The sequence below is a fragment of the Drosophila albomicans genome, chromosome 3, assembly GCF_009650485.2.
Source record: "Drosophila albomicans strain 15112-1751.03 chromosome 3, ASM965048v2, whole genome shotgun sequence".
NCBI lineage: Eukaryota > Metazoa > Arthropoda > Insecta > Diptera > Drosophilidae > Drosophila > Drosophila albomicans.
Window position 1 is genome coordinate 2,688,256 of NC_047629.2, and position 15,614 is coordinate 2,703,869.

General features: G+C 37.1%; 3 protein-coding genes across 3 annotated transcripts; 2 read left to right on the forward strand and 1 right to left on the reverse strand.

Annotated features, from left to right (window-relative positions):
* Window positions 1-240: 240 nt before the first annotated feature.
* On the forward strand, window positions 241-1,086 carry LOC117566788 (uncharacterized). Its single transcript, XM_034246330.2, has 2 exons — window positions 241-347; window positions 407-1,086. Exons 1-2 carry the CDS (start codon window positions 279-281, stop codon window positions 1,073-1,075), a joined length of 738 nt encoding a protein of 245 aa, XP_034102221.1. The 5' UTR covers window positions 241-278; the 3' UTR covers window positions 1,076-1,086.
* A 915-nt stretch (window positions 1,087-2,001) lies between these two features.
* Window positions 2,002-2,599, forward strand: LOC117570948 (uncharacterized). Its single transcript, XM_034252881.2, has 2 exons — window positions 2,002-2,114; window positions 2,171-2,599. Exons 1-2 carry the CDS (start codon window positions 2,061-2,063, stop codon window positions 2,516-2,518), a joined length of 402 nt encoding a protein of 133 aa, XP_034108772.1. The 5' UTR covers window positions 2,002-2,060; the 3' UTR covers window positions 2,519-2,599.
* Window positions 2,600-3,071: 472 nt separating this feature from the next.
* LOC117568704 (general odorant-binding protein 56a) lies at window positions 3,072-3,798 on the reverse strand. The gene is made up of 2 exons (XM_034249517.2): window positions 3,710-3,798; window positions 3,072-3,506 (listed from the first exon to the last, which is right to left on the reverse strand). Exons 1-2 carry the CDS (start codon window positions 3,767-3,769, stop codon window positions 3,162-3,164), a joined length of 405 nt encoding a protein of 134 aa, XP_034105408.1. The 5' UTR covers window positions 3,770-3,798; the 3' UTR covers window positions 3,072-3,161.
* Window positions 3,799-15,614: the final 11,816 nt, after the last annotated feature.

The following is a 15,614-nucleotide window of genomic DNA, read 5'->3' on the forward strand; positions in this document are numbered from 1 at the left end:
ACAAGAGCATTGGGCATGAAATATGTATAATTATTGAAGCTGTACGAATTTGATGGATTTGATCTACTTGATTCATTGAAGATCGATGCCTATTCAGGCATGAAGAGCCTAATTAAAGTTCTCCATGATTTGTCAGCAAATTATTCCGCTGATTAAAGTCAAAATTTGCTAACGACCGAATGCTATAAAAGCCATTGCATGATCCGTCGCAGCTCCATATAACTGTCGATTTATCGATTTTAAACGAACTCCAAAATAATCATACGCGAAATTGTGGAATGTATAATAAAGTTTATTTGCTGTCATTGCTGTGTCTAAATCTCAGTAATTTATTTCAACCGGCATGGGTGAGTTTAGTTTCTCGAATATCTTAGAATATAGATCGAATAACTTCTGTATACTGCAGAGTCGTTCTGTCTCTGTCTCGCTGAACATGTCGATGACTCGCAATGAAGTCGAGGATCGAAATCAGACGACGACAGCATCGCCGAAGATCACCCGAGAGCTGCTGCAATCGTGCATGAGGGAGACGGAAATATCGATGTCGCAGCTGAAACTTTTTCGACTCAGTCTGCTCTTCAATGAGAACTCCAATAATGACCCTGAGCTGGACATGGCCACTGGCAATGTTGACGATAATCTGAAGAACGACAACAATGTGGCAGACATCGACTATGATAGCACAGTCCAACTTCCCAGCCTCGATCTCAAACGGAATGAGCCACTCCATTGCTTTGTCCGCTGTCTATACGATGGCTTGGGTCTCATACACTACGAAATGGTATTCGAGGAGGCTTTCAAAATGGAGGTGCAGAGTCTGCTGCAACGACAGAAGCCCGACCTGACCGAGTGCCAGGATATCAGGAGCACTAATCGCTGTGAGGCTGCCTACAAGCTGCGCCTTTGCTACAATCATCTAAAGAATTTGGAGGCTGAGCAGCGGCTGCGAGAGGTTCTTGAACGCAGTGAAACTAGCAGCGATACATTGCCGGATAATGAGGAGCTCGATGCGAATGAAAAAGACGAAAAGACGAACGAGGTCATCAATGGCATACAAGAAACTGCAGCAGCTTAGTTTATTTTAACCTTTATTATCAACTTATGTAATGTATGAAAAAAATTTATTATATTTATCTAAAGAGAAAAGTAAATGTTTAAATGGTACAATAAACTAGCAAAAGCACTGCATACTCAATGCTGTGCTTGGCAATAAAATAACATGAAATTGTAAATTCATTGCCTACTTTCAGGCTGAGTTCAAAATCAAATTATGTAGGAAGTTATACGAGTATGACACATATTGTAATTGAACAGAGCTATGATATCATATCTCCTTTGAATGTAGTAAAATCGTGAATTTATAATTTTACATTTTTCATATGTATGTATTTAAATACGATTTATGAATTCTGTACGAACCTAACATGAGTATGTTTAGCCCTGAAAAACTGTTATATTTTACAAGTTTTGTGGTCATAATAAGTACTTGAAATTCAACCTTTTTAACGAACGGTATTCTGGATTTCACAATTATACTCAATATATCTCTTTTGACGAGAATCAAATGGTAACGCCTTACCTCATACGACTCTATGTGTCGATTGACTTTCTTCATGTCGCATAATTCTTATTATAATCTACTACTAAACTAACGATAAACTATCTCAAGCAGAGGAATGCAGAAATGGACCGGCTGATGAAACAGTAGAGGCTTCTTGATAAGCATATTATACTTACTAATATTCATAATTCTACATTTACTGCAGCAATAAAATGAAATAGAGTATTATTCTTATTATTACAACTATTTGAAAAATGTGAAATAATTTGTTCAGTGTATTTTGATAACATAAAATTGGAGCTTGTTAACGTATCATGTAGTAATTTAAAATTTAACGCTAGGTTTTTTAATCAATGACCAATTTATACAAAAAATTACAAACTTAACAACTTAATTAAATGGAAATTGGGAAACGCCTGTAAGCTATAATTTAACGCGTGGACTATTTAAACGAATTGAAAATCACTGAAATCAGTTAAAGTTATTTCAAACTAACAAGATGAAAGTCGTTCTGCTTATTTTGATTGTGTGCTCCCTCTACGAGTTTGTGCTGGTGAGTTTTGTTTAATACTAAAAAGGATTCAGTTGAATTAAAAATATGTTCGACAGGCTCAGAGTGCCGCAGACTTGGCTGCCTATAAGGCTATGCAGCAGCAGTGCATCACAGAACTGAAGATATCGGCAGCTGAGGCAGCGCAAATCGCCAGCGATAAGTTGGTTGCCAATCCATCTGAGGCCTACAAGTGTTTCCACAGCTGCCTCTATAAGAAGCTGGGTCTTATCACTGGCGAACAGCCAAACGACGCTGCTATTCTCAAGTTCGCCCAGGCACGCTTCAACAAGATTTCGCAGGACAAGATCAAGACGGAGCTGAAGGCTTGCTCTGCACCGGGTCCAGCGAATTGCGATTTCGTGTACAAGTATGAGATGTGTGTGGCAAAAGCATTAACTGCCTAACAATGCATGCGTGTTGCATAAATGATGGGTGATCCGGCAATCACGTAGTTGAATCCCTTAAATAATAAAGTTATTCTACAATATTAACGCATTTACTGCATAATCGAGGTGTGAGCTGCATTGTGCATTTAATTATGCAAATTGAAAATGGCAAATGAGCCAACACATTCACAAAACATAATCACACTTATGCACACACAAGTCCAGCAACCGAATTCCAAACACAATTTCGACAAGATGCGAAATGGAATATTCCTTCAATTGTATTTTGATAATATCAGAATTTATATCAAAGTATTTTAACATACTTTTAATACATTCAATAACATGTTGATTGCAATGCATTAAAAGTAATGCACTTTAATTTAATTAAATTGCGGAAGTCACACGAATTTGCAGATGAGAACATGCCTTGGGCAAAAATAATACAAATATGTGCATAATCCATTTAAGCTGATGGCTTGGGGAGCAGTCGCGGGGAGGCAGTTAAAGCCGCAATTAAGCTGTGACAAACTGTGACACGTACAAAACCCAACCACCCAACTTTCAGAGCTTTTTGTTTGTCTATTATGAATACAGTTGTTATTATTGTTTTTCAATGCAAGCATAAATTAATTATAATTTATTGAACAGCAGCAGCTGCTTAAGCCTTCTTGAACTCATCGAAGCATTCGTGCAACTTGACTGCAGTTTCACACTTATTAGCGCCCTTAACCGAGCTGCACTTTGCCAAGGCAGCTTTGGTCTTCTCCTCACCAATGATGGCACCCAGCTTGGCAAGCACAACATCGGGCTGGATCTCGCCGTCCTTGAGGGTGCCGACCTTCTCGAAGAAGCAGTTGGCAAAGCACTTAATGTTCTCAGTGGGATCGCTGAAGTCCTTGGCCTTAACCTTGGCTACCTCAGCCTCGGTGAGACCGATTTCCTTGGAGCAGGTTTCTCCATACTGCTTGGCCAAGACCTTTTGTTCCTCGTTCAGCTCAATGGGCTAAGGGCGGAAAGAGATAGTGTTCGAAAAATTAAAAAATAATCAATTATAATTCTTCTGTTGTTCAGTTTAGTATCTCAAAATCAATTATACAATACTTGTTTTTGTTTTATATAACCATAATGATAAGTACTGGTAATTTTGTTAATTACTCTACATTTCTAGTATGTATATCTCTATCAACAGATCAGATAATATCTTACCGATGCCACAGCAAGAGCCACGAACAGAGCACTCAAAGCGATCACAAAAATGGAGTTCATGTTTATCACTGACTTGTTAGAACGTTGGCGAAGTTCTGATAGCTTTCGGAGCTTCGCTCAGCGCTTTTATATCCAAAATTCGGTAATGAAAGCCGGTTTTTTATGGCTCCCGGCTGTGTTTGTTGTGTGTTTTGCTCTTTGACCAGCTTATTGTTTTTTGCTGTGGTTTTTGGTTTATTTTTTGTTTTGTTTGGTTTTGTTTGATTTGATTTTGCGAGTCTTCCATCACGGCAAGTACTTTCGTCAACTAATGGCCCAGGGCTAAAGTCGATCGGACTATGAAAGCTAGTCATTTCTGTTGTTGCCATTATTTCTTTTTTTTTTTGTATCTATTTCTTCTGTGGGCTCATTTAAGATAGACAGTCGATCGAATCAATTATGCATGCAGACAGCAGACCCTGTTAGATCCAGACTTTTAAAGTGGTCTACGGATCATAAGTGTTTTCCCCCAAGCCAAACAAGAGCCAACGAATTGTGGCATCAAAATAAATCGGGACTTAATGTATTTTTATTTGGTGGCCAGCTGTTTATTCATTATCGCGGTACTCAATCAGCAGTCGAAATGAAAACTTTGCACTTTGGCAAAAAAAAAAGCGAAGAAAGAAAGAACCCCTCTTGAGACATATTTGAGGATAGGTGAGAGAGTCGTATTGAAAGTTGAGAGATGATGAAGAAGTAGAAGAAGAGTAAGATGAAGAAAAGAATACGAGAGGAAGACAGACGACGGCAAAGTTTTTTCATTTGAATCCTATTATTTCAACGTAGTTGTAATCTTATTATCCACGAGATGACAGCAAAATGACATTTAGAAAATTTCACGCTGTGTGAAATGTACAATAACAACAAAAAACACACACAAACACACACACACACACACAATTGAGAAAGCAAAACCAAAGCGAATACGGGAATGCAAGAAAGTCAGCAGAGCAATGCGTGTGGATGTGATTGTGTTTGTGTGTGTGTGTGTGAGTGCGTGTATGAGGGGGAAGCAAGAAGAGAATCAGCAAGCTGCGACTGTCTCTCTCCCTTTCTCTCTCTCTCCTTGTCTCTGTGCTTCTGCTTGGCATGTTTTCACCAAGTTTTCCACTCGCTGCCTGTCGCTGCTTCCCTTTTAATTTCAATTCTGACATTTGTTTGTCTGCTGTCAAAATAAAGTAGCTTTTGCGCCAAAGAAAATAAAAGATTGCGATTGAAAATTGCCAACGCTTTTCCTACAATTTTGCGGCTGCGAGGTTTCATTCCCCCACCTCCCATCTTCCTCCCCAACAACCTAAAAATAATAATAATAATAAACTAAAGCTTGTTTGACTCTGTGTAAATTCTTTGAAATCCTCACGAGGTAATCTTAATTCAATTTCCTTGCGGTTCCCGCAGCCAAACTCAAAAGTCAAAGTCATGCTTCAACTTTTTGCATTTCTTGGTTCTTTTATTTTGTTTTTTTCGCATTGCCACAATTTGACAATGCCATGGCTTATTTTTTGCATATGAGTGTATAAATAAATTAGAAATACATTCAACTCAAATTTATTCAAATCTTTCTTAGACTATCAAATTAAAAATCCGTTTAAATCTGTTAATTTCTTAATTTAGCTACTTTATTGATCGACTTTAGTTGTATAGAGACAGAAAGAAGCTATAAGTAAAAACTATTAAGAGGCTTCGACTCATTTAAAAATAATTGATATGAAACTCTGTTATAATTCGTTTGGGATAAAATGAATATTCAGAAGAGAACAACAGAAAGAAATCCATAATAATATGATTTACTTTGAATTTGTCAATGAGTAATTTATAATGAATGCAATCATTTCAAATAATTTCTTATCAATTAGAAGAAAAAGGCTTATCTGAGAAATATAGAGTATAATAGATTATGAATTGGGTACTAATAATAAAGTATTAAGAGGACTTTGATGGATTGTTTGCTTATTGATTCAATATTTCTATGATGGATTTGCAGCGCGTGAAGCTTAGCATTAAGTTATGTAGTAATGCTTAATGCTTGAATTATCTGTAAAACGTGTTATAAATAGAGTTGCCTAGAATCCTCCATAGCTAGACAATGAGCTGAGGCTTTATGCCATTGAAGAAGTTACTCGATGGCTTTGCCATAAGCTCTCTCTCTCACTCTTAACCCAAGGCCTTAAGCATCAGCGCCACACAGATGTCTTTTCTCCACTGCCTTCCCCTTCGCCCACTCTCCGTCACTGGTATCCTTGCTCCCCCCTCTTGTATCCACAAGCCATGCTAGAAATTAAGTACAATTTTCATTTTAAATTAAGCTGCCAGAGCAGGCTTCAGCTTTGCCTCCAACACCTCCTTTTGTTGTCTGCTTTAGCAACATTCGACGTCATTAATCACCACAGAGGCAACAGCAACAGCAACAACAAGCAGAGCGAGAAGAATAATAAGAACAACAACAACAACAACAACAACAACAACAACAACATGGCTAGCCAGGGTATTTGTCAGAGCCTTTTGGGTTACTTTACTGCGTACTGTTGACTGTGAAGCATTTTCTAATCGTCCAAAAACTCAGCCGAAAAACTTGTGCAGCACATGTCAGAGGGCAAGCCGGAGTTGGAGTTGGAGTTGGAGCTGAGTGAGGGAGGGAGGGGTAAAAAAAAATAAACAACAACTATGTAAACTCCAATTTGGTACCCACCTGTCTGAGGGGGGTTTCAATGGTTTTTTTTCTTGCTGTGAAGCAGAGAAAAATGGTCGCTAAATTTGCGTGAAAAGGCAAATAATTTGAAAGTCCCAGGGGGTTCTAAATAAGTAAATTTAAATTGCATTTGTATGCGTTCAAAAATTTGCTGCCTTTTATTTATTCCTATATTTCCCATTGACTGAGTGCTGGAGTTTGGTGGTTCGCTGTTTGCACCACAACAAGTTTCTGTTGCTTTTGCTTTGGCTGCCGTTATAAATTTGCGTGTCAAAAGCGACGCGGCAAAGTTTTTTTGATGTTTCGCATACGAAAGCAAAGTTTCAAATGGTCGACGAGTTGGGTGTCCTGTATCCCCCGATTCCCCGATTCCACCGCCTCACTCCCACTCCATACAATTCCAGTCATTCCTCTTCCTCCGTGTTTTTGTGCAAATGTTAATGTCCTTATCAGCGCTTCAGCATTTTTACATGTGTCCCATTTGAAATATGCGGCGCTGTTTTTCTGCTGCTTTTGCATGCGGTTAAGAGTCGAGTTGAGTTTGGTGCTTTTTAAGCCCCCTTAAAACTGGATTTTAAGGGGTATAATGTGCTTATAGATAGTTTCGCAACCGATAGTTCGAACAGCAGTCGAAAAAACTGTGTAAATTGCTTTATCGAAAACTGATTTCAATCTCAAACAATATGTTTGCATTCATTGCAGGCGAATTAAAGATAAAAATTAAATTACTCTTATCTTAGTTTTATTTACACTATCAACCAAAGCAGTTTTTAGGTTTGAACACACATTTTGATAAATACATTTTTATCGCCATGGGGCAAATACGTTTTTTTCTTTTCTAAAAATATTGTTGTGATTAATAATTGGGCTTTTTTGTACATTTTATTTTTACAGTTTCTCTGAAAGTATGGTATATTGGGTCTTTCTAAAAGTTGTTGAATCACCACAATTGAAAATGTGATATTGACTTGTTCATAAAGTGTGTGGTAGATATAATATTTGGAATGGTAACATCACATTTTCCCGTAACATATTTTCAATGAATTCTTATTTTGCTCTGAAACTTATTTAACTTTTTTGGAATAGTTTCTGAAAGGTAAAATTTAGTTGTAGTCAGTTTATGAAGGTGCATCAAGTATTCTCGACTTTCTTTTCATTTGTCTCCTTTATCAAGTTAATGGAAAAACTCTTCACTGTCTTTACGAAATTACAGGGTATGTTAGACTAAGGTTTAGCAATTGTTACCCTTCATTCTTGTTCTTTTTCGTGTTGTTTCCGTTGCAGTTGATGTCAAGTGTCAAGTGTTGGACAGTTGAAGTTATTTATTATAACGACAATTACATAGCATAGGAACCATCAGCATTTGGTGGTGGTGCAGTGGGTGCAAAGCGGTTCACGTGCTGTCAGAGCGTTTTGCCTTTGTCAATAATTACATTTGTGTTAAATGTAAATTAGAAAATGCCACAAAAGTCAGCGCAAAAAAAGAAATGGAAAAGAAAACAGACGAAGGACCAAAAGAACTGGCCATAATGTGACTGCTGGCCACGCCCTCATATACCATTCACTTTTCACATCTAATAAAATTACTCTGAAGAAGAAGAAGCGCCAACTGAGAATAACGCCCACATTTGAGCAAATCTCTTTCGCTCACATTTCGCTTTGTGCATTGCCAAAAAAAAAGGAAAGAGAAGAAAAGAGAGAAAAATTTGCTAATGTAATGATGCTTAAAAGTGTTTCAAAGTATTTCTAACCATTTGCTATGTTTATTTTTATTTAAATGCCAACATGTACATACATGTGTATATGTATATGTGGGTGTGCGTATGCGTGTGTGAATACATTTGTATCTGTGTGTATGAGCTTGGGTATTTGCATTTTTGTTAGTGGGCGTTTGATTGAATTGAAAATGCTTTGCCAAAATATTTTCCATTTCCCCTGCTGTTCTATTCATTCCATCCTGCCATCCTTCCATCCTCACATCCCTCCTCCCGATGTCCTTCCATGCTCTGCCTTGTCTTCAGTCCTTCTGTTGCTTTGTGAACTGCTTTTCTTAAGGGTTAAAGGAACTCGCACATAATTTGCTAAATGGCTTAAAGTGTGAGCTCTGTGTAACTCAGACAATCAGCCAAGGATTTAAGAAAAGGATTTTCCAAGAATTAGTCTAAAAGAATCTTGTTTCATATGCTCAACTTTAAATAATTGCTTGATATCCTTCTCTATTCACATCCTTATGATTAAGCTTATGATACACCAAGGTTAAACTAAAGATTAAAAAACATTCCATAAATTTCTTGGAAAAGAGATATACTCGAATATTTCACCTCAATTTAAATGCAAGCATCCGTCATCCCCCGTTGTTCTGAGAAGCTATTCAATTTTTCTATGAAATACATTCAACGTATAATTTAATTCTAGCAAGCCAGCTTTGAAATCTGGCGTTGAATTAAATTTCCGCATTAAGAGAGAATATGATGACCTTCTTGTCGTTTTCCGTGATGCTAAATTTATTAATTATGTATTGCAACTTTATTTTCCAATTATTTTATTCGATTACACTCGACTTGTTTTAATTGATTCAGCGATAATATTCTAATATATATTCAATAAATTTTTTGTTCACTAAATATTTTACTTAACTTTACTTTCTTAAAATCTGTGTACTTCCTTATAAACCTATTGATTTTTTCTGTTTTATTCAGTGTTTTAAAAATAGTTTATCGCTGCTGGAAATTTTAAGTTTACGATAGGAAATCTTATAGCTTGCCTGTGTACCTATCACATTCATTCTTTTGCCTTATTACATATATCCCATTGAACTTCTTAAATGTTTTAACATATGTTAATCAAATACTTTTATTTACCTTATACAGTTAAGTAGTTTAATTTCTTATGCAATTTAAAAATATACTTCATAATTCTACAAATATAGCATTGCATGTACAGTCGTATGTTTTTTCTTATACACATCCCACTTTAATTAACTGCATTTCTTGTCACTTATTTTATAATATAATGTCTTTTTGATATTTTTTTATTATTCTTCTATTATATAATTAAATTCGTTTTCTTTCCTTATGCAGTTTAGAATTATAATCCTTAATATTCCTAAAAATATACCATCGTATGCAATAGTTCTGTTATTTCCTATATACAGCATAGCTTTTTAAATATTCTACCGCGTCGTATTAAATAATTAACTGCATTTCTTTTGCCTTATCATGCCTCATACTCGTTGCTCTCATTATCAATTTCCCTTAGCTGCACTCGAGCTCTGCACTTGACTCTGGTTAACTATTCGGGCATGCAGCTCTTAGCAAGTTCTCAACTCGCTCGGCTAAGTTCAATGCCATAACTTGACAAGCTCAAGTGTTTTTCTTGCTGTTTGCTGTTGGCTGTTTGCATTTCTTTTCTATTTCCTTTTCATTTGTGGCCTGCTTGCTGGTCTAGCACTCGTACTCGTACTTATACTCGATGTGGTGTGCTCATACTCTGCGAGTCCTATTCCAATTGTGGCCATATAATGCCATATGCTTATATCTATATCCGTATCTAACGAGCAGCATGCTGTGCCACACTACAGCCACTATAATATGCCAAATTAAAACTTTAACTAGCGCGCCGAGTGTCCTAGAGCGCGTCGGCGTCTGCGTCGGCGTCGACGTCGGCATAAGGAGCAAGTGCAGCTAAAGCCGGCGACAGACTGTCATCATTATCATTAACAGACGCCTCGGTTCGCACCTTCTCCGTGTGCCGCCTGGCATCATGCAACATCCGCTGCCGCTGTGGCAGCCGCTGCTGCTGTTGTGGCGCTTATTATTGTCGCTGAAGTGGCCGACATGAGCAGTCTCTGCGTGGTCCTCTGGCTGGCTGTGCATCCTGTCGCCCAAAAGTGACAACGCCAGAGCACATCAACGAGAGGCACGGAGGCGCCGCTTCCGTTGCAGTTTGTTTTTCACTCTGTTCGCAGACGGCTTAGTATAAGTATACTTATGTGTATAAGTGTGTTGTGTAACTATGCACATGTGTGTGTGTTTTTATGAGTTGGTGGCATAAAAAAACAAAATGCACGCGTTAATCTTTCTAACAAACCAAGGCTACGTATAGTGAGCGAGTGTGTGTGTGTGGAGGAAGGGTTTATGTTGCAAATAACTTTGCTTACACTTCGGCCTAACATAATTTATGCACTGCGCCATGCTTAGAGCGAACTGTTGCTAAAGTAGTGGGCGTGGCGTGGCGGGGCAGTTACTAACTAACACTATCATATTTAATTACGTACTTAGGATATGACCAGCTTTAGGGGTAGCCACTTTTCAACCTTGTGTTACAGCATAATTAAATGAAACAAAGCCAGATGAAGCAGCTTGCAACTAGCTACAAAATTTAGTCTACTCATATGAAAGAATATTTTATTCCAAAAATGTACGTCATTTAAGTAGTGTGAATACGTAATAACATTGCAATGGGGGATCTTTTTGGTGATTAAGCTTTCTTTTATAAGCTATAAAACAACAATTGAAAGTGAGTTTTATTTTCAGTGAATATCATCATTATTTTTGAGATTTGTTTACTGATGGAAATTATGGATTGACACTTTGTGAAACAGCTCAAAAATAATAATCATAGTTATGAAGTCAGCAAAATAAAATAATAATTATTAGCGTGTGACTTTTATAATACAGCTTATAATAATTACACTCCCTGATAACAATCATCAATTTTATAATTTTTTAATATTTGCCCATGAAGAGAGTCTCTATAAATCAATAAATCTAAAAATTTGTATAAACCGAACTTGAAATAAATACGCAATAACCAAATTAAAATAAACAGCATGACAATATAAATAGTAATGATTTTAGTGCTGATGGTTTTATTGGTATTATTAACAAAATTAGCCACACATGTTGTTTGATAAGTCAAGGAAAAACTATCATAAAAATGTTGATATTCGATTTTTACATGTTATAAATATTTTGAATTTCTGAAAACACGAAAACCCTTAAATCTAAATTTGTGACTATTAAACAGATATTACAAAACTTCATTCTTCTCTGGGTTCAAATAATATGCAAAAATAGATAAGAAAAATGTAAGATCCAAATTAGTTCGATTAGGTAAAAGTGATTACTTTTAAATTTTTTTCCAAAGTTCTGATTAAATATTGCTCATCTAAACAATTATCTTTCAGCTACTCAGAATTGATATGTCATAGTTATAGGAATGTTTGCCGTGAGCACGTTGTGATTATAAAATTTTTATTGCATTCACTTCAAACTTCAGCATTCACATTTGCTGGCGATAAGATAAACTGGCATTCGAGGCGAAAGTCGTATCAACAATTGTTAAACCTGACAATGAAAAACTGGCAACCCAAACCCAAGAACATGTCGTGGAGCACTAATAGACCATTGAGTTATAAGAACTTCTCTCTGTTTATAAGTGCGAAATTACATATTCCACTCGATGATGTGGCGCATGCGTTTGCTTAGTACCCAATCTGAACGCTATGCATCCAAATGGCGCCACTGAGATGTAACTCTCTCTCGAGAGAGAGCATAATATTTACTCTCACTTGCTCCCTAAATCTCTAAATGTATTCACTCTCTTTGCCAGCTGTTGACCCGAGCTGGATTCGTGTTTTTGTTGCCTCGGCGCCTTGAAGCATGCTTCGTTTATTTTTTATATGTATTTTTTCTTTTTTTTCGGTTTTTCCTTAGCTGCCTCGTTGCTGTTGTCGTTCAAATGCTCTGACTACGAGGACACAAGGGGCGAACGCAGGGCAGGGCAGGGAAGCGACGTTGTGGCTGTTGTTGCTGCTGCCTTCAATTCAATTTTTCGCCAGCTGTTGCTTAATTTGAACTTTAAGCATTTTCCTTTTTGCCACCGCTATCGTCTCCTTTTCCTTTGCCCTCGTTGTACTCGTTTTCATTCTCGTTCTCGTCATCGCTCACCGTATTCCTGTCGTTTTGCTTGGTGTAGTGTGGTGTGGTTGTTGCTTTTGCTTTTGGCTTTGGCTTTGCTGTTTCTGCTGTTGCTGTTTGGGCATTTCCGGCTTTAATGCTGCGGCGACAGTTCAATGCGTATGAAAAACCCATTGGCATCGCCAGTTAGCTGCCCCATTGTAGGTCAGCCTTTTAACCGCTAATGAAGACTTATATCGAAATGAGCGCTACTTGCTTTTCGTCTACTCTCTTGTATTTTTTCGGGTTTTCTGTTTTTTTTTTCTTTTTGGGTAATGCACTTATTTATAGGTAGTAGAAGAGCAGAGAATTCCGTTTCAAATACTATAGCCAGTTGACAGTATAAATAATGTGTTCCTTTGCCAGAATTTATGGCACTTGTATGTCTTCCAGTCTGCTTCAACTTGACTGCTATAAATTAGAGCGGGGCCCAGGCCGTGTGTGTGTGTGTGTGTTTGGACCGCTCCCATCCACATATGAGTTGAACAAAATCGACACGCAAGGCCACTCTCACACACACACACACACACACACACACACACACACACACATACATGCATACACAATGTTTGTTTATATATGCAGTTGTATGTGTATTCGCAAAGGCAACCGCCGTGTAAGCGGCTTTTGAGGTTTTAAAGTATTTAGGCATAATGATTAGCCACTCATTAATTGCTGAGCCACTTCACTCAAGCCACTTCATTTGACTAATTAAGCAGCTGATTAACATTAAAGGCGCATTCACTCTCCAGCTCATTCTTATTTTATTGACACATTACAACTATTTGCTTGATAAACTTTTGTCTTAAATTCATTGAAAAATGCATTCGCCCCGTGGTACAGTCCCATTCAAATCTCTCTAACATATTGTGCAACAGAAGCAGCAGGGTCGCGGCCCAGGACCGTGTCCATGATGATGTGGTGGTCCATGTCCGTGGGGTCCACCGCCATGAGGTGGTCCACCATGTCCGTGTCCGCCATGTCCGCCATGGCCGCCATGTCCTCCAGGTCCTCCATGTGGTGGTGGCATTTTGTCAACGTTTTCTGGACTATTTCACGTGCAATACGCGCGAGTAATATATGCTAACTGAACCACTTCAGATAGCTCACAATATGAATTCAGTTCCAATATATATGCCTAATATTTGAGAGATAAGACTTATCTAATCTCTGTGGAGGGTCTGCTAATCAATATACCATATTTGGTTAGAGTATCAGTTGTGACTAATCGCAATTATCTACGTAAAAAAATTTAGTCACTCGAAGTTAACAGACTGGAAAGTCCAGACCACCCGGAAAACCCCACTTTGTAAACATAAACAGTTCACTTCGCCTTAGCAGGTGGTGGCTTTATTCGAAGAAGACGAAATATAATATATTGGACAACCGATAAATCATATTCTTATGTCGTTATTTTTAAAGTTGTCGGTCCTAAGAAAAAGCCTAGGACTCTTAAATTTGTACACAATATTGTTATTTTTATAGTGCAAAGCTGAAATTGTCAATTAAAAAATATAATATAAAAATATAGCAAGCTCATTATAATTTTAAAACGAAAAGATATATGTAGGCACATGACCCTAAGAGATTATTCTCGTGAAAATCATTTTAAATTGTCATTTAATATGTTTAAAAATAATAGTGTTGATATAGATTCATACTCAACATTTCTTTGTGTAAATGTAAAAAACTTTCCGAATTTCATTTTCTTTTTTATTGTTAAAGTTTTAAGAATTATTATTTACTTTGTTGATGTGTTTTATTTCCAAATGTGTTTAATAACCTAGAAAACTAGCTTTATTTTTCACAAACATTCAAATATATTAGAAAACTTTTGAGTTACCTCCATCGAATTTAAATAAATTAAAAATTATTTAATTGTTATGGAAAAATATTAAATTTTATTTATTTTTAATTTGATGCTTTGTAGCTTTTAGCTTTTAAATAACTTAATTTAATAGAATGAATCAATCATGCGCATAAATATCAATAATTATAGCACACTTTCTAACACATTAAACTAATTGCAGTGGGAAAGTTCACATTAACGAATCATTAATGATGGTGGGGTGGTCCATGGTGAGGTGGTCCATGGTGGGGAGGACCATGGTGAGGGGGTCCATGGTGAGGTGGGCCATGGTGAGGTGGTCCGTGATGTGGTGGTCCATGGTGCGGAGGTCCATGGTGCGGAGGACCGTGGTGTGGAGGTCCATGGTGTGGTGGTGGAGGTCCGTGATGGTGGTGCGGTGGTGGTGGTGGCATTTCGAATAATCGTTTCAATCCAAACTGCGAATAACTGAAAGCACTTCTTTCAACTGAACTTATATTCGCTACCCGCTCAAGTTTTATAATATTGCACTCCAGTCAAAGTTTTATTTGACATTGTGATAAGTACTATCTAATCGATGAGGGTTTGGCATCATAATGTATTGTTTGTTATTTGTGATGGCTAAATTTATGTATCAACTTTATGACCAATGCTTAAACCCCCTTCAGATGGGCATTTTTTGGGAGGTACTTTTTTTTAAAAAAAAATAATACAATATCTACCACTTTGTGATTATTTTTAAAATTTTTTTTTAATGATTTTATCGATAATATAGTGATAAACCATACGAATTTAAACGCACCTAAGAACACTTCATTACCTGACCCTCGGCGCTCAAATCTCACTCACACAGAAGACCGACTGTAAATGATCTTAAATCATACTGAAGATTGATAGGACAGCTATTGTTTACCACACAAGGAAGAAGGCTAAAGTCGAGTCTGCTCGACTGTGAGAAACTCGCTACTACTTTTCAGTAAATGCAAAACAGTGCGTGAACGGTATTATCGTTAAAATAAACCAAATCAATATTCCAAATGCCTTCCCTGGTAAAAATATGTATATACATATAGAACTACGTGCAATTAAGACCCAACAACTTGAGCCGGATTTTATCGTATAAAATTTATTATCTTACTTTACTGTCCCAGCTGTTGAATTCTATGTATTCTTCATATCCGAGATGGCTATCTTTTGTTAAAATGTTAGGTCAAGAACTATCGATGGCACTATCGATAGTATCACACGCTTTCGATAGTGGTGCAACCAAATGTCTTGACTACGGCAAAAAATAAAAGGCAAAAACTTGTATGTGTTTGTATGTTTCTAGTAGAGAGGGAGAACAATCGATGCCACTATCCACATTATCGATGGCTTACTATCATATTA

Excerpts from the sequence above, each read along its gene's own strand:
- LOC117566788 (XM_034246330.2), top strand. The coding sequence starts at position 279 with ATGTATAATAAAGTTTATTTGCTGTCATTGCTGTGTCTAAATCTCAGT. Across the intron at positions 348-406 it reads ATTTATTTCAACCGGCATGG|AGTCGTTCTGTCTCTGTCTC; the intron begins GTGAGTTTAGTT and ends TGTATACTGCAG.
- LOC117570948 (XM_034252881.2), top strand. The coding sequence starts at position 2,061 with ATGAAAGTCGTTCTGCTTATTTTGATTGTGTGCTCCCTCTACGAGTTT. Across the intron at positions 2,115-2,170 it reads CCCTCTACGAGTTTGTGCTG|GCTCAGAGTGCCGCAGACTT; the intron begins GTGAGTTTTGTT and ends TATGTTCGACAG.
- LOC117568704 (XM_034249517.2), bottom strand. The coding sequence starts at position 3,769 with ATGAACTCCATTTTTGTGATCGCTTTGAGTGCTCTGTTCGTGGCTCTT. Across the intron at positions 3,507-3,709 it reads TGGCTCTTGCTGTGGCATCG|CCCATTGAGCTGAACGAGGA; the intron begins GTAAGATATTAT and ends TTCCGCCCTTAG.